The sequence below is a fragment of the Marmota monax genome, unplaced genomic scaffold (genome assembly GCF_021218885.2).
Source record: "Marmota monax isolate L192 unplaced genomic scaffold, Marmota_monax_Labrador192_F-V1.1 WCK01_AAM20220418_F8-fsc00004, whole genome shotgun sequence".
NCBI classification, from domain to species: domain Eukaryota; kingdom Metazoa; phylum Chordata; class Mammalia; order Rodentia; family Sciuridae; genus Marmota; species Marmota monax.
This window is the reverse complement of record NW_026692881.1, coordinates 8,625,744-8,649,277: the sequence shown is the minus strand read 5'-3', so window position 1 is coordinate 8,649,277 and position 23,534 is coordinate 8,625,744. Positions and strand designations below refer to the sequence as shown.

At 34.9% G+C, this 23,534-nt stretch overlaps 1 protein-coding gene across 3 annotated transcripts in view; it reads right to left on the bottom strand.

Annotated features, from left to right (window-relative positions):
• Positions 1-13,126: 13,126 nt before the first annotated feature.
• Hectd2 (HECT domain E3 ubiquitin protein ligase 2) overlaps positions 13,127-23,534 on the bottom strand; it is a 78,717-nt gene continuing 68,309 nt past the window's right edge. For all 3 annotated transcript variants that reach the window (XM_046450506.2, XM_046450507.2, XM_058581079.1), the window contains exons 15-21: positions 22,891-23,049; positions 21,400-21,474; positions 20,743-20,830; positions 20,557-20,663; positions 19,189-19,304; positions 18,255-18,398; positions 13,127-15,523 (exon numbers count right to left, since the gene is read on the bottom strand). In XM_046450506.2, coding sequence (XP_046306462.1) covers positions 15,403-15,523; positions 18,255-18,398; positions 19,189-19,304; positions 20,557-20,663; positions 20,743-20,830; positions 21,400-21,474; positions 22,891-23,049 — 810 coding nt within the window. In that variant the 3' untranslated portion in view covers positions 13,127-15,402. The remainder of the gene's footprint in view (positions 15,524-18,254; positions 18,399-19,188; positions 19,305-20,556; positions 20,664-20,742; positions 20,831-21,399; positions 21,475-22,890; positions 23,050-23,534) is intronic.

Below are 23,534 nucleotides of genomic sequence, written 5' to 3'. Positions count from 1 at the left end.
GTGGGGACACAGGAAATTCCTATGTTCTTGAGTGGCTGATGTGCATGCATTTAAGTACGCACACATTTGAAAAGACGAAATGCCACCTGAAATGATTGGTGTGGTGGTTATGAAAAAGAGGGATATTTGCCTTCCAGCTAGATGTTTTGGTTGGGGGGTGGAGATGGTTCAGGGTAAGTTTTGGCAGGGGAGATTTTTGGTCTGGGGAGATTGTAGATGGGAGGAGACTTAAACAGGTTTGGGATAGATAAGGAGGAGTTGGTTGGTGGAAAGAATCAGAAAGAATATCTCAGAAGGCTCCCTAGATTGAGCAGGGATGAGACCGAACAGCAAGTATTCAGGAGACAGTAAAGGACCTATCCTTTCAGAAATTGGTACTGGGAAACAAAAAAAAAAAATCATGCAAACCTAGAGTGGATGTTAGGTTTTGCAACTGGAAGGTGCTCAAATGAGCCAATTAGATTCTTGACAGGGAGGTACATGATAAAAATAGAATTTTTAGAGATTAACTGTGGGCATTTGTGCTTAGAACAAATAGAAGAATAAATCTACACTCAGGGAGGCCAGTTGTCTATGAAGGATTGAGAAGTTATATGAACCAAGGAAAAGGCTGTAGAGAGAGAGAGTAGAAAGGTCAAATCTAAGAGACAACGTAAAGATGCTGCTTGCTGTTCAGGCCAAAGAGAAGGAAAAGTCAGTGAGACCAAGGTTTATAAGCCAATGGAAACAGAATAAAATCCCTAGTAATAGAAATAGTCAAAGAGGCATTTGGAAAGTCTTATAAGTTGAGGAGGCACAAACACAAGATGTGCTTGATGAATGAGCTACAATAATAATAGCAATAGTGATAGTAGTAAATACAGAACTTTTATACTCAGGCTTAAATGTAAGTCCTTCATATATGGTATATTCATTAAGTTTATGTATATATTATCTATAAGTGTACAAATCTGATACTATATTACACAAACTTATTTGCCACAGTCTGGCTGGGCACAAATGCCGCAGTCTGGCTGGGCACACAATCACGAGCCACCACACAGCTTGTAGATTCAAACAGCAACTCTTTATTCCCGAACTCACACCAGCCGTCTACAATCACGTTCTGGGGAAATCCACGTTCACTGCCCAAATCCACGTTCTCTGCCCAAATCCACCTCCACTGGGCTTCTGTCTCCCAAAATATACTGTCTGAATCCCGTGAGAACTCAAGGGGAACTCAGGCAGCAGGATACGCCCTATTCCCAGCAGGAATAATCTTAAACCTTAAACCTGGAACCTAAACTGGGAACGCCCTAAACACGATTATCTTAAAACCGGGAACACCCTAATCTGCCTTGGTCCTTGAGCAAGGTCACGTACATTCAATGTCACTGCAACATGGGGTACGCTGGCAAGGAAATTGTCATACCTACTTGGCTAATGGCTCCCAGCATCTCCCCCCTTCTGATTAATTAAACAACAAGCAATGTGGCTTAAGGACCGTGCCTGGTAGGTTGTCCAATTCAACATATGGTTCTTACCCGTCATGGGAAAAACTGACCTTTAGGCGTCAGCCTCCTGTCTTAGGTTGATACCACTGCAATTGAATCATACCCGTCACTGACTACCGGTCCAGCATACAGCCATACTTGTGGATAGGTCTATGCACCAGTGGGGGGGTGAGGTTCTTTGCCTCACCTCTGTTGGCCCCCAAATTTGGCCTTGGTGCCAGTGGGGGAGTGAGGTTAATGTGGCTTATGGACCGTGCCTGGTAGGTTGTCCAATTCAACATATGGTTCTTACCCATCATCGGAAAACTGACCTTTAGGCGTCAGCCTCCTGTCTTAGGTTGATACCACTGCAATTGGATCATACCCGTCACTGACTACCGGTCCAGCATAAGCCATTGGCCCCCAAATTTTAGACCATCACTAGCAGAAGGGAGGAGGATACAGAAATGCCACGACACCAAGCCAATTGACGGCTCCTTGGGAAAAATTGCATCACTGGTGACACCATCAGCAAAGATATGTCAGCACTACCACAATTAACATGGGGTGCGCTGGCAAGGAAATAAAAATTGCATCACTAGTGACACCATCAGCAAAGATATGCCAGCATTACCACAATTCGCTGCACCAAACGATAGTTACATAGTCCAGGCAAGTTCTGCAAGCAGTTCAAAGCAGAGGAATCTATCAATATGTCCATTTCCTCCCAAAATCCGTTTCCTCCCAAAGTAAGTTGACTCTTTGATTGAGCATTACTTGTTGAGTTCTTCACCAGCACTGGGATGGAGATAGGAATTCTGGCAATGATGCTAAAGAGACATTATCCTGAAAAGAATTATTAAATATAATGAAAAGGAAAGGTGAAAGTAAACAAACAGATCTGTTAACCTACTTTAAAAACAATCCTTAACAGCTTTTTACCTAATTTAAATTAGTAAACAAACAGATCTGTTAACCACCTTTAAAAACAATCCTTAACAGCTGTTTACATAATTTAAATTAAACCATTTAAATCACGTGAATAAAAAAAATAATAATAATTCGGATCCATTTTTTCATGAGCGCTCCTCATATAAGAAATATGGACATACGCACATACAGACATACAACACAAAACACAAGAGTGTACACAAACGTACAACACATAAGAAAATAGTAAAGGCCTTGTAGCTTTACCTGGGTGAAATCTCCATTGCAATGTTTAAAAACTCCACAGTCAAAAAATAAAACTGATCAGAAAAACATTAACCTAGGTTTGTATGAGCTCAAAAAATAAAAATAGAACCTTATGATGTGGAAAAATGCAATAATAAAATAGCTATTGAAAAAAGCATCCTGGTTAATCACTGTCGCAGATGTAAGAATGGCCAAGCTGGAGTTCTGGATATCAGCTGTTATGGATTTGAGTCAAATCATCTTCTTTTCGATCTGTAGAAACTGTTTTAGTTAATCTCTCTGGAATCCAAATGGGCTGCTGTTCTCCCTGTGGAAAAACACAAACAGACCCCCGACTCCAGACAATCACTGGGTCAGGACCTTTCCATTGTCCTGTTAGAATGTCTTTCCAAAGTACTTTAGGCTTATGTACATTTTTTGGATACATATGCCTTTCCGCAGCACTAAGTCCTGATGAATCCAAATTTAAAAAGTTTAGAGTAAAAAGCATTATTTTAAGTTTATCTTTGGGGGATATATACCCCTTAAAGATCCTTTTAAATTTAAGTCTTTTAAAAGCATTTTGCCTTAGTTTTTAGAATTACTTTAGTCCTTTTAATTTTTCGATGTGGTTTTAAACCAATTTCCTTCTAGTTTAATGTTTTCTAAATTGGCTCTTGTCTATAAATTTTAACACCCTCATCTGAGACTTCTAATTTCTGCACCACCAGAAATTAAAGTTGATGGGCTTTTTGAAAAAATTACTAATAATCTCCTTGTTCTTCTATTTTATCCAATATTTGACTGTAAACTTCTCTCTTGTACCTTTTTCTATCTTGAATGTCTGTATCTAATAGTTGTCTTAGCGTTTTGCATTTTCTATCTGAAATACCTTACTTGACATTTTCAACCATTTTCTATCTTATTTCTATCTTCCAGTTTTTTTTTCCTAAGGTTTGTATTTTTACCCTTAGTTGCTTATTTTCCTCCTAGTTTTTTTTTTTTCTTCCTATTTTGTGGGTTTAAAATTCTTGTCTTCCTACATTTTTTATCTTTCTACATCTTCTTTATCTTTATTCTTTTTAACTTTCTATACTTCTGTCTTTAAAGTTTTTCACTTTAAATTTTTAATCTTCTTTATCTAAATATCTTTTATCCTATTATCTTCCCATTTTTTTTAAGTAATGCCTTTAAGATTAACTAGGCTTCGAATGATGCAATAAAGCAATCTTTTTTCCGCCATGAAGGTATCTCAACCACCTTCAATTTAACCTTTTAAAGCCTTTTAATTATCATCTATACTGTACTTTTAAATGTACTTTTTCACCACCTACAACTTCACTCTTTTAAACGAGGCTTAGATTCTGTTTAAATCGCTTTAATGTTAGTTTACATGGCTGCCCTTCAACCAAAGGCTTTTTTTTTTTTAACTCCATTGAGAAGCTTTGTCTCAATCTGCCATGTACAAATACCTTTTTCTTCTTTCTTCCTTTCTCAAGCTTTTAAAGTAAGTCTAGTTTCCTCAAAATCTTTTTAAATGGCATTTTACAACTTTTTACTTTACCACACAGAGATTATCTCATCTAGAAACATTTCTTTTTCCTTTAACCTTTTATATTAAAATATATTTCCACATCTTGAATCTTTTTCTCTCTTTTTTAACCGTTAACCCTTTTTATAAATTCACATTTTGAAACAACTCTTATAAAATTTCTGATTTAGACAAATTACTCCACTTTAATAAGATGAAAGACTTTCATGTTTTTTATGATACTATAATACTATAATTGAAACCCAACTGAAAATTTTTTACTCTTTGTATATAAATTACACATGATAGAATCTTAACACTTAGTAACCTTGTTTCAGCAAAGACACAGACGCAAAGCAATATTAAACCTTTTTCCATTTACCAATTTATGAAAACACACATAATGTTTAAATATATTACCTTATGGAACTTAATAAGTAAAGAGTACTTGATTTCATATTTAGTGGTTGATATTTTAACACTTTAGCTTTGTAAATTAATCAGATGTCTGTAAAAACCAAGATCTTAGACAAATGTAGTAAACAGAACTAGCCATCTCTTTCTTGTTGAAGAAAAATCTTTCTACAGGATACCATGATGGTCCCATTGATATACTTAATAACTCGTCTTTAAAAAGCCATGGGCTACATTTTTGTATTGTATCAACATATGCCCTAATTGTTCTTGGTCTCACTGGGGTGCCTCCTTCCTCTAACAATTTCTTTTGCTCGGAGGCGAATAACTTCAAACCTTGAGTCAACCATTTTCCCCAGTTTTGAGAAAGTTCTAGGAACAGGCAACTTGAAATAAAAACAAAATAAATCAAAACGAGAACACATTGTTTTTTGAATTGGTCACCCATTCTTTCTCTCTTCCTCAAGGGTGAGAAATTTCACTTACCTCTAAGCTTCAGAAGTTCCCCGCACGGGCCGCCAAATGCCACAGTCTGGCTGGGCACAAATGCCGCAGTCTGGCTGGGCACACAATCACGAGCCACCACACAGCTTGTAGATTCAAACAGCAACTCTTTATTCCCGAACTCACACCAGCCGTCTACAATCACGTTCTGGGGAAATCCACGTTCACTGCCCAAATCCACGTTCTCTGCCCAAATCCACCTCCACTGGGCTTCTATCTCCAAAATATACTGTCTGAATCCCGTGAGAACTCAAGGGGAACTCAGGCAGCAGGATACGCCCTATTCCCAGCAGGAATAATCTTAAACCTTAAACCTGGAACCTAAACTGGGAACGCCCTAAACACGATTATCTTAAAACCGGGAACACCCTAATCTGCCTTGGTCCTTGAGCAAGGTCACGTACATTCAATGTCACTGCAACATGGGGTACGCTGGCAAGGAAATTGTCATACCTACTTGGCTAATGGCTCCCAGCACTTATTGAATTTATACATACTTATATATTACATATACATATGTATACATATAGCTACACACTTATTACTTATATATACTTATATATAAACTTATTTCAACCTGTGAGCTTAGTATTATTTTATTTTAAAGATGGGCAAACTGAGGCAAAGAGATGCTAAGCAATTTATCCAAAGTCACTTGTTCATTGCCAGATCTGGGATTCAAACTGAAACAGCATAGCTTCTAAATGTTCACATAGAATCAGTATCCAGAATAAAGAACTCATAAAAACCAACGAAGGGCGGGGGTGCAAAAAAAACCAAACCAAACCAAAACAAACAAACAAAAAAAATAACAGGAAAAACATACTGAACTGGTTTTTCACAAAAGAAATCTGAATGTATCTAAATGTGTTCCAATGTCACTAACGATTATGGAAATGCAAATTAAGACACACTAAATAAACAGAAACATGAAAAGGTCTGCTGAAACCAAGTGTTGAGGATGTGAAGAGATGACAACTCTTTTGTAAAGCTGGTGGAAATTAACACTAGAACCACCAGCCTGGGGAGGAAGTGGACAATATCTAGTAAGGCTGAAGATGTGCATGCTGCAAGTGCATAATGATACATCTGGGTTGTAATCCAGGGAAACTCAGGCACGTATGCTCAACAAGGTGCAGTGTCCCTGAGAGCCTGGTTCACACACGGAAACATGAGTGTATAGAAGGCTGGATCAAGAAACCATGACACACTCATTTAATAAGATCTTATCCTGCAGCTAAAATAGATGAATTATATCTAACTGAATCATTAGGGATAAACCTAAAAAAGATAGTATTGAAGGAAATAAAGTTGAAGAAAGATATGTAGAGCATATTATGTAATCAATTATAATGACACTATATAGCATTTATGGTGTCATTATATATATTACATTTATATATATTACAAATGTAAAAATGCTGTGGGAAGGATTCACACAAACCACAAGTTGATAGGGATCACAGGGAGTATGCTGGGAATGGATAAGGCATTTATTAGATGGAAGGGTGGGGATATTTTCATTATAATAATCCCTGAAAATTGTCTCTATATTTGAAATATTTCATTAAAATAAACTGCTCACTTGTTTTTGGGGGAGGTTGGAAATCATAACTTAGACTTTATTATATAACTTTAATTTATTAATTAATAAATTAATAAATATTATCACTAATAATTCACATATTCCCTCAAAAACATAGAACTGTAAAAAATGTTTATTTCAAAGTTACCACTTGTGATATATTTGTTGTGAATTTAAGATTTTTAGGTATTCCATAAATGGAAATGATGGGTCATAATGAGTTGATCTATTAACAAAAAGGCAGACAATTTAGTAGAAAAATGGGTGAAAGACTTTGTATTAGTCTGGATTTGCTAAGAAGTAAAGACCCAAATGGGATTAACATGCAAGGGTTTTAATAGAAGAAATGTCTGGGTGTAAGGAAACCGGCAGGCAGTTGGGGAATGCTGGCTGAAAGAGCCAAAGGTTAGGCTGGGGAGGTAGCTCAGTGGTAGAATGGTGGAGTTCTTAAGGCCCTGTAGAAGGAAGGAAGGAAGGGAGGAAGGGAGGGAGGGGAGAGGAAGGGAGGGAGGAAGGACCCACCCAATAGTTCACAATGAAAAGCTGATGATGAGTGAGAGGAAGAGGCAGAAAAGAGTGGCTGGAAGCCTCTTAAATTGCTTTGTGGTGTAAGAAAGCTTCAATAAGGCTGTTGGGGAGTCATCAAGCCAAAGTATGCCATCAGATGAGTCCAGGTTTTCTAGGAACAGGTTTGCCTTAGAATCCTCAAAACACTTACTCATTAACAGAGAGCAACCTATGGGACTGTTGGCCCTGGAGCCAATACTTCATCAATTCCAAAGAGCAAGAGCATTAGGACCCTCATGTAGTTCCACATTGTGAGGAATGGAAACCTCTTGCTGATAGCCACATAGGTGAGTCACCTGGCAGGTAGACCTTCAGCCCCAGTCAGCCTTCAGAAGACTACAGCTCCTGCTGACAACTAGATCACAGCCTCTAGAGAGCCCCAGCCAGCCCCAGCTGGTCCTGCACTGTTGACCAATAGGCATGTGAGATCACAAATGTTTGTTACTTTAAGCCACTAAATTAGGGGAAGAATTGTTATGCAAGAAGAGATTAATGGAATGATCTTCTTCTACCTACCAAGTTTTAAAATTTTTAAATATTTCATGAATTTAGTTCTATTTAACATATAATACAAAAGCCTGCATAGTATTTCACTGTATGAATGTATAATAATGTAAGGTCATCTTTTAAACCAAAATATAATAGAACTTATTGTAATAATTTTAAAGAAAATAGAGGTCCTGGGTTCAATCCCTAGCACCCACCCTGCCCCCAAAGGCAACATAAAAACAATTAAAAGGTAGAACATAAAAAGGGAGAAGATGTTTATATTAACATATCCAACAAATGTCTCATGTTTGGAATATATAAATAATTACACCCATCTTGAGAATTTCACTAGGTAGCCACAATTGATTTTTTAATGAGTGTTCTCCTAGATTTTCTATACAAATGCAAATACAGTATGTGTTTATTCCTACAACTTGCTTTTTAAAAATTGACAATAAATTATGCACATTTTCTGCATAAATTCATTTTAGAGTTTGATTTTGTATTCAGGCAGATGTAATATTATTCTAAGGATATATAACATTAACTTCATTTTTTTTTTTTTTTGCAGTGCTGGAGATCAAACCCCGGACCTCTAACATGCAAGGCAAGCACTCTACCACTGAGCTATACTCCCAACACTACCTAATGTCTGACATTTTATATTAAAAAGTCTAATTTGTTATATATGACAGCAGAATGCATTACAATTCATATTCACATATAGAGCACAATTTTTCATATCTCTGGTTGTGTATGAAGTATATTCACACCATTCATGTCTTCATTCATACATGTACTTAGGGTAATGATTTCCATCTTAATCTACTGTCTTTCCTACCCCTCTGCCCACTCCCTTCCCCTCCCACCCCTCTGCCCTATCTAGAATTCCTCTATTTCTCTCATGCTCCCCCTCCCTACCCAACTATGATTCAGTCTCCTTATATCAGAGAAAACATTTGGCATTTGTTTTTGGGGGGATTGGCTAACTTCACTTAGCATTATCTTCTCCAACTCCATCCATTCACCTGCAAATGCCATGATTTTATTCTCTTTTATTGCTGTGTATATATACCACAATTTTTATTTAATCATCATCTACTGAAGGGCATCTAGATTGCTCCCACAGTTTAACTATTGTGAATTGTGCTGCTATAAACATTGATGTGGCTGTGTATTACTATAGTATGCTCTTTTTAAGTCCTTTTGGTATAAACTGAAGAGTGGGATACCTGGGTCAGATGGTGGTTCCATTCCAAGTTTCCCAAGGAATAGCCATACTGTTTTCCATGTTAGTTGCACCGATTTTGCAGTCCCACCAGCAATGTATGAGTGTGCCTTTTACCCCATACCCTCACCAAGACTTATTGTTGTTTGTATTCTTGATAGCTGCCGTTCTGACTGGAGTGAGATGAAATCTTAGAGTAGTTTTGATTTGCATTTCTCTAATTGCTAGAGATGATGGACATTTTTTTTTGTGTATTTGTTAAATGATTGTATATCATTCTGAGAAGTGTCAGTCTTCTGAGAAGCGTCTTTTCAGGTCCTTGGTCTATTTATTGATTGGGTTATTTGTTTTTAAGTGGTGTTAAGATTTTTGAATTCTTTATATATCCTAGAGATTAGTGCTCTATCTGATGTGCGTGTGGTAAAAATTTGCTCCCATTCTGTATTCACCTCATTGATTATTGCTTTTGCTGAGAAGAAGCTTTTCAGTTTGAATTCATCCCATTTATTGATTCTTGATTTTACTTCTTGTGTTATAGGAGTCCTATTAAGGAAGTTGGAACCTAATCTGACTTGATGAAGATTTGGGCCTACTTTTTCTTCTGTTAGGCACAGGGTGTCTGGTTTAATTCCTAGGTCCTTGATTCACTTTGAGGTGAGTTTTGTGCATGGTGAGAGACAGGGGCTTAATTTCATTTTGTTGCATATAGATTTCCAGTTTCCCCAGCACCATTTGTTGAAGAGGCTATCTTTTCTCCAATGTATGTTTTTGGCATCTTTGTCTAATATAACAAAATTGTAATTTTGTGGGTTAGACTACTCTGTGTCCTCTATTCTGTACCATTGGTCTACCAGTCTGTTTTGGTGCCAATACCTTGCTGTTTTTGTTACTATTGCTCTGTAGTATAGTTTCAGGTCTGGTATAGTGATGTTACCTGCTTCACTCTTCCTGCTGAGGATTGCTTTAGCTATTCTGGGTCTCTTTATTTTTCCAGATAAATTTCATGATTTTTTTCTATTTCTATAAGGAATGTCATTGGGATTTTGATTGGAATTGCATTAAATCTGTATAGTGCTTTTGGAAGTATGGTCATTTTGATAATATTAATTCTGCCTATCAAAAGCAAGGTAGATCTTTCCATCTTCTAAGGTCTTCTTTGATTCCTTCCTTTAGGGTTCTGTAGTTTTCATTGTATAGATCTTTTACCTCTTTTGTTAGGTTGATTCCCAAGTATTTTTTTAGGCTATTATAAATGGGGTAGTTTTCCTCATTTCCCTTTCAGAGAATTTAATGCCTTTGACTTATGGTTGTTGATTTTATATCCTGCTACTTTGCTGAATTCATTTACTACTTCTAGAAGTTTTCTGGTAGAACTTTTAGGGTCTTCTAGGTATAGAATCATATCATCAGCAAATAGTGCTAATTTGAGTTCTTCTTTTCCTATTGTATTCCTTTAATTTCTTTCGTCTAGTTGCTCTGCCCAGTGTTTCAAGAACTATGTTAAATAGAAGTGGTAAAAGAGGGCATCCCTGTCTTGTTGCAGTTTTTAGAGGAAATGCTTTCAATTTTTCTTCATTTAGAATGATGTTGGCCTGGGGCTTAGCATAGATAACTTTTACAATGTTGAGATATGTTCCCATTATCCCTAATTTTTCTAATGTTTTGAACATGAAGCGGTGCTGTATTTTGTTGAATGCTTTTTCTGCAGCTATTGAGATGATAATATGGTTCTTATCTTTAAGTCTATTGATGTGATGAATTACACTTATTTGTTTCCATATGTTGAACCAACCTTGCATCCCTGGGATGAACCCTACTTGATCATGGTGCACTATCTATCTTCTGGATATGTTTTTGTATTTGATTTGCCAGAATGGAGAGGGAGAGGAAAAAAATCTTGAAGAAAGAAATAGGGATTGTTTTGGTTGGAGATCAGTATCTTTCCTGCTTCTCTTCTCATCCAATAGATGGGGTTGTCTGTTGTTAGCTGGTGTCTCCACCCTCAGGATGATGAAGGTAACCAGGGTGTCACTATGCCGGGGTAGTGGCTACTGGGGAGAGGGAGAAGATAGAAACTGGGTACCTGACCAGCTGGAGTTCCAAACTGGGAGTTGCCCCCATTGAAGATGGCGATGAAGGTGACCCAAGATGGAGGTGCCTGCTTTCAGCGATGGCATGTTGGGTTGAGTAGGGGAACTGGGCTATGGCGTTGGATGATGAGTTCTGATATGTGAGATGTGAGAGATGATGAGCTCTGTGGCGTGCAGTGTGTGGCTGTCAGCTGACTTCAGAGCTTGTATAAAGTTCTGGCATGCAGGCAGGCTAATGTGCGTTAGGGGACTATCTCTGCTGCCACAGAGTCCCAAGATGGAGGGGACTTGGGGAGTCCCTAGCTGGAGGTCCACAAGGAAGTGGCGGCTGGAGTTCCTGTGAGTGGGAAGCTGCCTAGGTGTTCTGCGTGGGAGCAGCGTCCATGACTTCTGCTCAGGTGGTTGCCGAAAGTTCTGCATGGGTGTGTTGTCCATAGTCCTACTCAGGGCGAGTAGTTGGGAGACCTACTGAGGCCTGGAGCCCTGGACGGGGCAGGCTGACTGTGATTTCTGTGGGGGAGCAGGAACATCCCTCGCAGAGAAACAGTATTCTCACTACTTGAGTCCCAGGTCACAGAGTGACACAGAGTGCTGCCTCCCTTTGGCCCCCAATCTTGGATCCTCTGGCTCACTTGTTTTGAGTTTTAAAATACTATCTTTTTTTAAAAAAAAATATTTATTTTTTAGTTATAGGTAGACACAATATCTTTATTTTTTGGTGCTGGGGATCGAACCCAGGGTCTTGTGCATGCAAGGAAAGCACTCTACCAACTGAGCTATATCCCCAGCCCTAAAATACTATCTTGTTACCCATGTATAATAGTATTTAAAACCTTTGCCTAGTGAGACTTAAGATAAATTCTAAAGTTATTTCTAGAATATGAAAGATTTTTGGGCAATTTTAAAACCTCAAAAACACTTCCTGTTCTTTAATTTGTAGCTGAGCCCAATGTTTGAGAGTCAAAAACCTCCAGATGGCTTCAAAAGCAATGACTTAAGATGTTATCACAATAACACTACTATTTGTCTTGCATTCTTTAATATTGCTTACTCTATGTCAGGCATTGTGTGAATGCTTTACACATTCATTTACTCTTCCCTGCAAATCCCAGGTAGGTTTATTTTTCCCATCTTACAAATTATTTCTATTTACAATTGAGGCATGGGGAAGTTAATGTGTCTAAGGAGTAATAGTGAATGGTAAACCCAAGGCAGTCTGGGTTTATCAAAGATTATTTACTCCAGCCTGGAGTAAAGGACCTATGGCCAGCCAGGTAAACAGATCTTGGGTCCTCCCCTGAGAAAACCCACCCTGGTCTTTCTTCCATCCAGCTACCTATCTTCCAAAGTACCCAGTCATTGGCAATTTAGGATTCAAAATTAAGCAATGCAACTCCCATTATACAAAGGATCAATATCCAGAGTAAAGAAATATCTCTTAAAAGTTATTCAGGAGGAATTAAATTCCTAAGACTTTTAGAAGTAGTTTTATTTGTATATGGATCACTTAAAACATTCTTTCCTACATTTTTATAATCTCCTCTTTCTTCTTTAGGGTTAGGAAATGTGGGCAAGAGAGGAAAGGGCCAGAGGATTGGTTCTGAGGAGGAATACTTAAGATCTGAAGTTGTCTATCTGTGGCCAATAAAATGTCAAACTCAATTTACTTCTGGGTGTACTTGATTGGCAATAATATTCATTTGGTGGGGTATCTGTGTGATCATCCAGATACTGGATATACATTATTTCATACTGAAAATATGCTAAGGAAATTGGTTATACGTGGTGTCAACAGCATGTCTTCTGAAGCTATATTTTAGCAGTTTTCCTAAACTTATCAGTTTTCCTAGTTACTAGTTTAAGGGATAGAGTAATGCATAGAATAGCTTGCATTTATATTTTAAAGCTATGGCTTTAGTTAATTTCCTGGTGTTCAAAATGAACTAAGCCTAATGATATTATTTAATATTTCAAAAATTTTATCCAGAAACTAACAATACAGATTTGTAACAAAAGGGGGACTACTAAAAAAAAAAAAAAAAGACAAAGCATTTTATAAATACTGATAAATACTGTGTAATGCTTTAATTTACTGTGGTAGATACAAAAATCAAGAATTCATAACAGATTAGTTATAAAAAAAAGTAACAACATGAATTTTCTAGCTGTTTAAATTAACAAAATGTAACAGTAGTGGTTTTATTTTATAAATGAGGTATTATTACAATGTAAACCAAAAACAGCATAAATAAATAAGGGTAATGTGCAATTTAGTGATAAATGGTTATGACTTTCAACTGAGTAACAATAAATGACAAAAATTCTCCAGTTATTTATGAACTTCATCATTTAAAATTTGGCTTGCTTATGTATTTCTTACTTAAAATGACAAATCTATCAATATACAAGCACGTCATTAAACATGCAGACCAAGCCAACACAATTTTTCCATGAGTCATCTCTACCAAATAAAAACTTTGTTTACATTTTACTTGAAATACTTATATCTGATTTCTTATACGTAATTCTTTTGTGCTTATTAACCTACATTAAACATCTTACTTTCTAGTTCAAAGCAGGGTAAGAGAGAAGCAGTTTTATTTGCATATGGGTTAAAAACAGTATAACAAAACAAATCAAAACCAATATGCCTTTAATTTTCTTAGGCTTTTCAAGATTTTAAAGAAGAAATAACCTTTAACAGTATACTCAAATGGAAACACATAGTCACTTTTGTCTCAAAGAGAATAGTAAATGAAGTAACTACTTTTCTTCAAATAGATTTGTGGTTTGGGTTCAGTATGGTCAGAAAACAAGTTGATTAATTCCTCCACCCTTGAAGAATTCTGCTGGTTGGGTGCAGGAAGTACAGCAACAAGAACATAGCCTAAACTAAAAAAAAATTTTGGGAAAATATTATTTGCCTATGAACCATATGCTGGTACTAAATGCTGGTTTTATTATTATTGCAAATAGAGCTTCAGAATTTTCTGAAGGAAAGCTAGCAAAGAATAGAGAAGTCTTGATCTGGACATATTTGTAACATGCTAATAAAACTGCTTCATTTGCTATGAATTTAAAAAAACCATTTACTGTGACTTAAAATACAGTTTCTTTTTACATGCTACTTTATTAGAAACAAAACAGACAAACAACAAAAGGTGCTTTTGAATTTACTATGTTCGAAATCCAGTGAAAAACAAACATTTTGGCCAAAATATTGAACTTAAATTTTATACCAAGTTACATCATTTTGACACAAACGTTGCTATTGTATTCACTTTTGTCAAATACCTTATCCTATTTTTTTTCCAAAAATTAGTGTTTCATTACAATTGGTGATCAAAAAATGTAGATTGTACATCAATCAATTACAATTGGTGATCAAAAAAGGTAGACGTAGTCTTGTACATCAATCAAAATATATATAAAAACAGTTCTTTTTTTTGTGCTTGTAATTGACTTAATTCATCAATGGTTAAGTTAGATCCAATTTTTTCTAATGTCTTGATCCTTAAGAAGAAATGATCATTATACAAATATTACAGAGTATTCAGGTAACTAGTTACTGCCAATGTGCATGCAGACTAACAATACTTAAAAGAATATAACCTTGAATCCAATTAGTCTGAAAATACTCTTGTACAATCATCTTTATTGATTTGTAAAAGCTGTATACACATCTAAAACCCTGAATTTACTTTGTAAAAATAAATCTTTAGCAATAAATGACACTATCAAAATCCCATTATTTCTCAGGCTATTATGTAATTATTTACATGCTTTTCAGCAATAGTTGAAAAGAATCTTATAGGACCCAAAGCCAGTATATCAAAAAACCCTGTAAACTGCATTTGCAATTATACTGTTGTTTACCTCTATATGAAAATATGGCTACATGCTTTATGGTAAATATTATGTAGCTATTTGCTTTGCTACTGTGTGCTAGTAGCACATAATCTGCCACTGGGTTCGACTATGTCCTAAATGCATTCTTTACTACCCTTCATTTTCCCAGTGGAACACCTGTGGCAAACTACTTATGGAAAATGATAAAGTGCTAAAAAAATGAGTGACTGGACTCATATCTGTTTCTGCCATGTGGTCTTTTCCTCACTCAAGAAAATTCTGTGTTTTTAGAAAATCATGCCTTCACTTAACAGACTTCATAATTGATTACAAAAAAACCCAAAAAACCAAAAACTAAAAAAAACAATAGCTCAGTCTTTTAAAGTTGGAGCTTTTTGAAAGTGTTTTGAGACAGAAACATGAAAAGGTTAAAGGCACAATAAGAGGGAAGTGAATGCTACATATAAAATATTATATTATATTTCAAGTCTTTTAGGCTACTCGAGTCCAAAACCTTCTGAATTTGAAATTCCAATGATCAATTTCTGTTTCAGGTCTTTTTTGCTCTTGTAGGGGGGAAGGCAAAGTTGATTGAAGCAGGTGTGGGCCACAGGTAACCTAGGGAAAATAATTTTTTGACAACATTAAGTCTTAAAATGCACACAAAATGACTGCTAAAGAAATTTTTAAAATATCAGACACAATCTATTTTACTTTGTCAAGATATGACTCATGTATTCCTATACTGAACAAATATTTATTTAGAACCTAACTAGTATCATTCTGGACACTACGGCTACGTTTACAGACTAGACAATCAATATCCCTGCTCTAATGAAACTTTCATTTGAAAAGCATCTGTTTTGGAATCAGACAGATCTGAATTTGAATATTGCTTTCCCCACTTATTAGCAATGGGGACTTTCTTTGAGTTGCTTAAAGTCTTCAAATCATTGTCTTAATCAACACAATAGGGTAAATTATCCAATTAAATTGTTTAAAAGAACAGATGAGCTATCTACATAAAACACCTAGAAAGTAAAAGATAATATAATGTTAATGTATTCCAGTCCGAATCATCAAAAAGTTATGAAAACAGCACTTTGGGAACCCTAATGGATACACTTTTTAATGTTTTTTGCCTTTGATGCAAATGCAATAGGCATCCTCTGGATTCTTTGGTTAGCTCCCCTAACCCCGCTACCAGACGACATTGTTTTCTTCATTCCAGATTTCTATAGATACCTTAGATCCCTTTTTTCAGTTTTTATGGACTCATAGCATCAGAATAGCTATCAGAGAAGTCAACAAATAAAAAAATGAGAACAGAGAAAAGGAGAACATTTTTAAAGAAGTTTAAAGAAGCTGAACTTTGAGAGCTCTCCTGACTTAATAATAATTAGGACCAGTTAGCATTTACTGAATGCTTGTCTATGATAAGCATTGTGCCTAATGCTTTTACATATATTACTTCATTTAAGAGTCAAAACAACCTAAGAAGTCGTTATTAGTTTCATTTTATAGGTGAAGAAAAATATATGTGGAAGTACACAGGTTAAATATACTATTCAAAGCTATAGAGCTATGTGAAGTTCCCACTGGGAGTCCTAGCATTGTGGTATATTCATGACTAAGCTATATTAGCACATAAAATAATCACTGAAATAATAATAATAATAATGATTTTAAAAGTTTATATGTAATTGACATTATTTGTTATATTATTTATTCAGACATCTATTGTTTTATTAGTAATTATTGTTTTACTATTATTTGTATTAAAATACACTCCTCAGATTACCTTTTTAAATGGTTATTTGGCTGGGGATGTAGCTCAGTAGTAAAGCATTTGCCTATCATGTACAAGGCCCTCGGTTTGATTCCTAGCATCAAGCACAAACAAATTAAATTGATAGTATTTTTGTTAATATAAAATATTCTGAAAAATTAATTTCTGTTGAGCAAATAAATCTGAAAGCTTGGAAGGCTTCTATTGTAGTTTTCTCATTTTAGGTCTTTAATTATAAATCTAGTTCAGAAATAGTAATTATATACACATCTGTGTATAAACACTTGTTTTAAGTTTTGAAATATAATTCTGATGTTTGCTTAAATATTTGTTCAATGTATGGGCTATAGGGAGAATACAAAGGCATATAAGGCTTGGCCTCTGCCTTGAAGAGCTAAATGACTTAAGATATAAAATATAATACAGTACATAGAATTATCCCTTCAGTGTTTGAGGCACTCACTGAATGAATGATGACTTTTGGCTTACAGAGGAAGTAGACATTGAACTGGGTCTTCCAAAGAGATAGCAAGCAAATATTAAATGTGAAGAGAAAAACTTAAAGTCATGGAGGAAGGAAGGCATGGAATGTGTTTAAGAAACTAGCAAAACAGCCTGTTGATCAGAGCATTAAAAAAATGAAAATGATACATAATATGGAAGGATATAGAGCTTTGTTTGATAGGTTCTAGATTCTAGAACTTAAACTTTTGGGGAGCAATGAAGTATTACTGCCCTGGAAAACATCATGATCACAACAGTGTTAAGGAAAATGAGCTTAATAGGACAATTTAATTAGACAAGAAAGAACTTGAGCAGGTAAATTAGGAAGAAGACTATTTAAATAAGTTAGGACTGAGGTAAAAAGTTAACTAATCAGGGTGGTAGCAACGGGGAAAGCAAAGGACAGCTCTAAAATGAAAGAAAAAACTGACAGGACTTGAGGAATATTCAATGCATAGAACAGGAGGGGAAAAATGATTATACTCAGAGTTTGTATCTACTCAAATTGGCTTTAGTAATTAAAAAGTATTTGGGAAAAGTAATAAGTAGATAAGCATTAACCAATAAACAGTACTAGCAAATAATTCAAAGCCATTCTTAGTACCACTTCATTATGTAAAGAGCATGACATTAAAAAAAGACTTGTTTTAGAGGTGCCTATAGTGCTAAGTATAATAGGACCAAACCCCTATAAATAAATAAGAAACTCCAACTTAATATTTTCCCTAAAAATAAAAACTATATTTAAATACAAAGGAAGGCTAGACAATATACTACTACCAAGTAAGCTAGGTTCTAAAAGAGACTACAAAGCAATTATTTAACCTAGCAAAGTAAAAAGTTGATGGAAATTAATTACAATCAGTTAGTATTGGCATGTGTCAAAAGCTAATAGAGAACTTTCAGCTAAAGTCTTTCTCATTTCAAGGCCATGTTTACTCTGAAGATTCTTCTATGAAAATGATTTCAGATTAAGAGAATCTTCTAATTCCAAATATAATACTCTTATTAGTAATAACCTATAAATTAAAATAAAATTATAATCTGGAAATTTACCAGTTAGTAGAAGTTTCATTCTTTGAGATTTTAAAGTTCAAATCAGCCATCCCTCCTACAGGAACTCTGTCACTTCCTGTAGTAAAATGTAGCAATTTCTTTTGAAGATCAAGAGGAAATCCAAGTACAACATCCCAAAAGTATCTATAAAACACCAAAGGAAATTTACATGAAATAGCCTGACAAAAATTCATGTAGATCATAATAAAGAAATATGAAGTAAGCTATGAGAAAAAAACTTTCCTTACAATATATAATATCCCTAATGTAAAATTAAAGAATGAGTTTCTATATATGAATTAGATTTTTGAATATCATTATAAATAAGGATTTTATAAAATTACATAAATAGTCCAATAATAGATAGTACAAAACTCATTTTTGTTCCATACATAACTTACAAGTCTTATTAACACAATGCTATTTTTTCACCCAGTACTGGGGATTAAATCCAGGGCTTTGTTCATGCTAGGCAAGCACTATACCTAGGAGCACCTCCCCAGCCCAACAAGTGCTATTAAAATGCTATTTGTAAATATAGATCAAAGTCACTTTTTAAAATAAGTGGAAAATATACTTTTATTGAAAGTCATTTGCAGGGCTGGGTTGTGGCTCAGTGGTAGAGTGCTTGCCTAGTGTGTGTGAGGCCCTGGGTTTGATCCTCAGCACCACATAAAAATAAATAGAATAAAGGTATTGTGTCCAACTACAACTAAAAAATAAATATTTGAAAAAGTCATTTGCATAACTTTTTCCCAAGGGGATTTCTAAGAGATTTCATATTTAGTATTCTTATTACTTTCTACAGATGAAATAAGATAGTAAAGGATTCAGTTAACTTAACTGATTCATATTATAAGTTATACAAATAAGCAAACTATATTCTATTTGTTCTCTTTTCTACAACCCCCTACCAGAAGTATAAGGAGCTCACCTTATAGTTAAGTCTGTTTTCGCATACCCATCATACTGAGTACTTCTCTGTAGAGCATGCATGTCCAGTTCAGGACTTCCACAGACCAGAATTTCGACTTCTTCTGGACGAAGCAGCTGTCAATAATTATCAAAAATCATAATTAAAGTGATTTTTTTAAAGTGATGGTTTTAAATGAAAAAGGAACTATTTTCACTGACTCAAATCACAAAAATCATGACTTAAAATCAAATAATTTTTGTTAAAGAAAAATTGTTTCCACTTCCATTTTTCCTACTAAAGTAAGATATTTTTGCATTAAGGTTTATTATACCTTATAAAATAGTAATTAGTAGTTTGTCAGAAAAACAAGCAAATGACTTAGCATGAATCCAAATTACTCTTCTCCCAAAGCATCATGAAGCTCTTATATCTACTGATTTGCCTGCCTTCTACCAATATCCCACAAAACCATCTTAGTGCACTGAAGAGCTTGGGTATTTACAATCTGTTTTGGTGCTCACTTGTTTCACCCTTTAGGTGGTTAGTCTCTCACCTAAGAGATTAAATATCTAAAATAGAGATCATGACATGCCATTTAATTCTTATTTTAACTCTTTCCATCCCCACAACCATCAGTGTATCATAATTAAAACTTAGACTTGATAAAATATTTTTTTTCAAAGGTACTTTCAACAACAAACATGCTATATATATTGCTCAAAATCAATCAGGATTAAAGATCCCTGCTCCTGCTCCAAAGTAACTTCTACAGTCCATTTCTCAGTGCTAAGAAAAATAATTCAAATGAAAGATCTTATTTCAATCATTCATAAAATTGAAGGGAGATACAAGTGGTACAGTTGAATTTTCCCTGGGTACTGGGGTGAAGGGTATCATCTGATATTTCCAACTTGACATTCTAACCCATATTCACACAATTAAGACAAGCCAAACCAACCTGAGTCTACCATGACTCTGGCGATAAACTATTTCTTATGGGTAAGAGGCAACTCAGAGTTGCTAAATGACCCTTGAGGAAGCAGAAAACACACACATGATAATCAGAGAGAAGTTCTGGCTTTTGCCCTGGAACTAAATGTTAACTCTGCTTCTGTGCTTGGGTCCCTCAGTTGTAAGCCTTAAATTCATAAGTCTCTTCTACTTTCTTTGGGAGAGTTTTACAAGTCTTAAAACATGCAGTATAAGACAGCAAAAGAGGAGAGGAAAAAAATGAAGTGACTGGGGTTTTTGTTTGTTTTTACCTCTAGAGAATGGGAGAATTATTAAGTAGAAAAATTTCCTAATTTTAAAAGCATACTTAAGGAATTATTTGTCAATGTCATAGTATTAGAAAACCCAATTGAAAGCTTAAAGTTTTGAACTTACCATTAGGGCATTTGAAGCACACACACTATGAAATCCATAATAAAATGCAGCAAACTGCTTATAGATGGATTTGTTGATAAGGAAGTCAGTATAAAGCTGTACATATTCTGAAAAGCAATTTTACATTTGTTATGCAGTAAAAGTAAATGGTAAATACTAGTTCATTTTATTTTTAAAATATCTTACCTTTCCTATTTTGATTGGTAACTGGAATTTTATCACCTCCTGGCTTTAAATTGTAGGATTTAATTATTCCAAATTCTTCTTGAAAAACCTGATGGGAGATACCATAACAGCATGTTTATTGGTATCACTGATATAACAACAGGCTTAGATGAACAGGATTGTAAATTTTAAAAAGAATAGATATTGTCCCTTCCCTTTTGAACACATAACATACAACTAGCTGTGTGGTCATCAGCCGGATACACTTAGCAGCTATGCGGATCACTGTAATTTCCATCTCCTAACTATTGTAAGAACAGTGAAAATGAGAGTGTTTTGGTCTGACCCATCAGATTCAACTCTTAATTTCTTGTGTTGATGTTACAGGAGAGGCTTAGTTTTGAAAACTAAAAAACCTGGAGAAAGTAACTGAGTAAAGGGAACGTGTAAAACTGCCTAGCTGAGTACCTCATTCTTGGTGAATTTTCTTTAAGGACTTTCACTAACTGCTTTACCACATGTGTCTGCTTCACTGTCTCTACCAGGTTAAGATCCTTTCAGAAGGGGATTGTGATGACTAATCCTTGTTCATCTTTTCTAACAGCAAGTGTTTAGTAACAAATAGCATTTTTCATATATGAGTTAATGGCTAACAAATAGCTATATGCCTATTAGTACCTGGAATGTTGAATAAAAATCTTCTTCAACACTGCCTTCATATGATAAGAGTTCAGTTAATCCGTGGGCCAATTCCTATAAAAAGAAATCTATTATCTATCTTTTCAGATCAACTAGTATTGCCTTAAATAGTTAAATAGATCTATCATAGTTCACTTACATATGAGATAAAAGAGTAAACTATTTCAGATTTCAAAATAAGTATTTGAGATGTATTTTCCAGGATACAGAATGCTTGTTAATGATTTTTACCATCCAAAGGCTTAGGAAAACTCATTATAGGCCATGTAAGAAGAAGCTATCCAAAGAAACCATAGAAGTGTAACTGCAGGATCTATTCCTAAGCAGCAAGCGAAGCATACCTCTACTGTGGTTTCCAGCATAACTCAATGCTATATTCTGCACTGCTGCTTCTTTCAATATCTTTTTTCTTTTCATCTTGAAGATTGAACTCAGGGGCACTAAACTACATCCCCAGAACTTTTTTTTTTTTTTTAATTTGAGACAGTTTCTCACTAAATTGCTGTGAGTCTCACTAAATTGCCAAAATTGGCCTTGAACTTGTAATCTTCCTGCCTCAGCCTCCCGAGTCGCTAAGATTACAGGTGTTTGCTATCACACCTGGCTTCAATTTATATTCTTATTAAAATCTGCTAATGTCTTATGTTCACCTACTAAACATAAAATATTCAGTTCACATGTTAAGTAGTTCATACATTTTAGTTACTATGCCCTTCTCTCCCAAGGAAAAGTTCAGAAAATTGGAAGAAATATTTTCTTATATTTTGTTATAACTCAAGTTATCCATGAATAAGGACTTAAAAATAGAGTGAGGGGCTGGGGTTGTGGCTCAGTGGTAGTTCGCTTGCCTAGCATGTGTGAGGCACTGGGTTTGATTCTCAGCACCACATACAAATAAATAAAATAAAGGTCCATGAACGATTAAAAAATATTTTAAAAAATACAATGACTGACCTAATATTCCTGAAACTTTTTTAAGTTTCATGAAAAAATGAGTTTTATTTTTTAAATTATTAAAAAGATAAATAACAGAATGGTTGGAATTATTTTATATACTTTACACAATACATTGACCATACAAATCTAAGGTGATATAGATTTGGCATAACTGTCATCATTTGTCTTAATTATTAAAAAAGACTATCCCACTGTTTACATAGAAAACTGGAGCACAGAAAGGTTAAATTAAATGCAAATTCATAAAGCTAAAAAGTGGAGAGACTGGATTCAAATCACTACTTCTGTGATTTCAAAGTCTGTTCTATTCTGTAAGAGCTTAGGCACGCTGCAAAGTAATGATATGTCTCTGTAAAGAAGGGGGAAGCTATATGAAAAAAAAAAAAGATGAGTTTCCAAAAGTAGAGGGAAACAATATTCAAGAATAAAATAGCACTAGAAGGAGAAAGACTGTTTAGGTAGAAGAGACATTATTTAGCATTAAGGGACTAGATGTCAGTAATCTATACTTACAGGCATAATTTGACATAAGTCGTCAATGGCAACACTGCAGATGCCTACTGGTATATTTTGATCACTAGGAACGATGGGAGGGCTCAATAATTTCTTGTAACAGCAAGGAGGGAAACGAATATCCAAGGTGATGCTGTTATAAACAGCTAGTCCCATAAGCTATGCATACTAAATGTTAAGCATTAACATAAAATCCATGACAACAAATGAGTTTTGAATTATGCAACAGTCTACTTTTTACATACTTCTTTCAGATTCAACACTGATGTTACAATTAGTCCCACATAGTTCCTTTCCTCTCTTTCACTTATTTTCCCTTTATTTTATGTAATATAACTCCTTGATTATCAAAAGTCATGTATAAAGGAGGTATTCAATTGATAGAATGTAGAGATTTCCCTGGAAAAGCTTATTTAAGATTATGATAGACAGCAACTTCAGACATTTCTTTAAATTATTTAACATTAAAGATTTTCTAAATTTAAATAAAGATGTTGGTGGTTTTATAAGTAGCAGCAAGAGTTTATTCAAGACTCACTGCAGAATGTACTACTGATTTTAGAAATGGTTATTTAGGCTATTTTAAAATTAAATACAAAACATGTGAAGGAAAGAATAAGCATATGGATATATACACACTATTG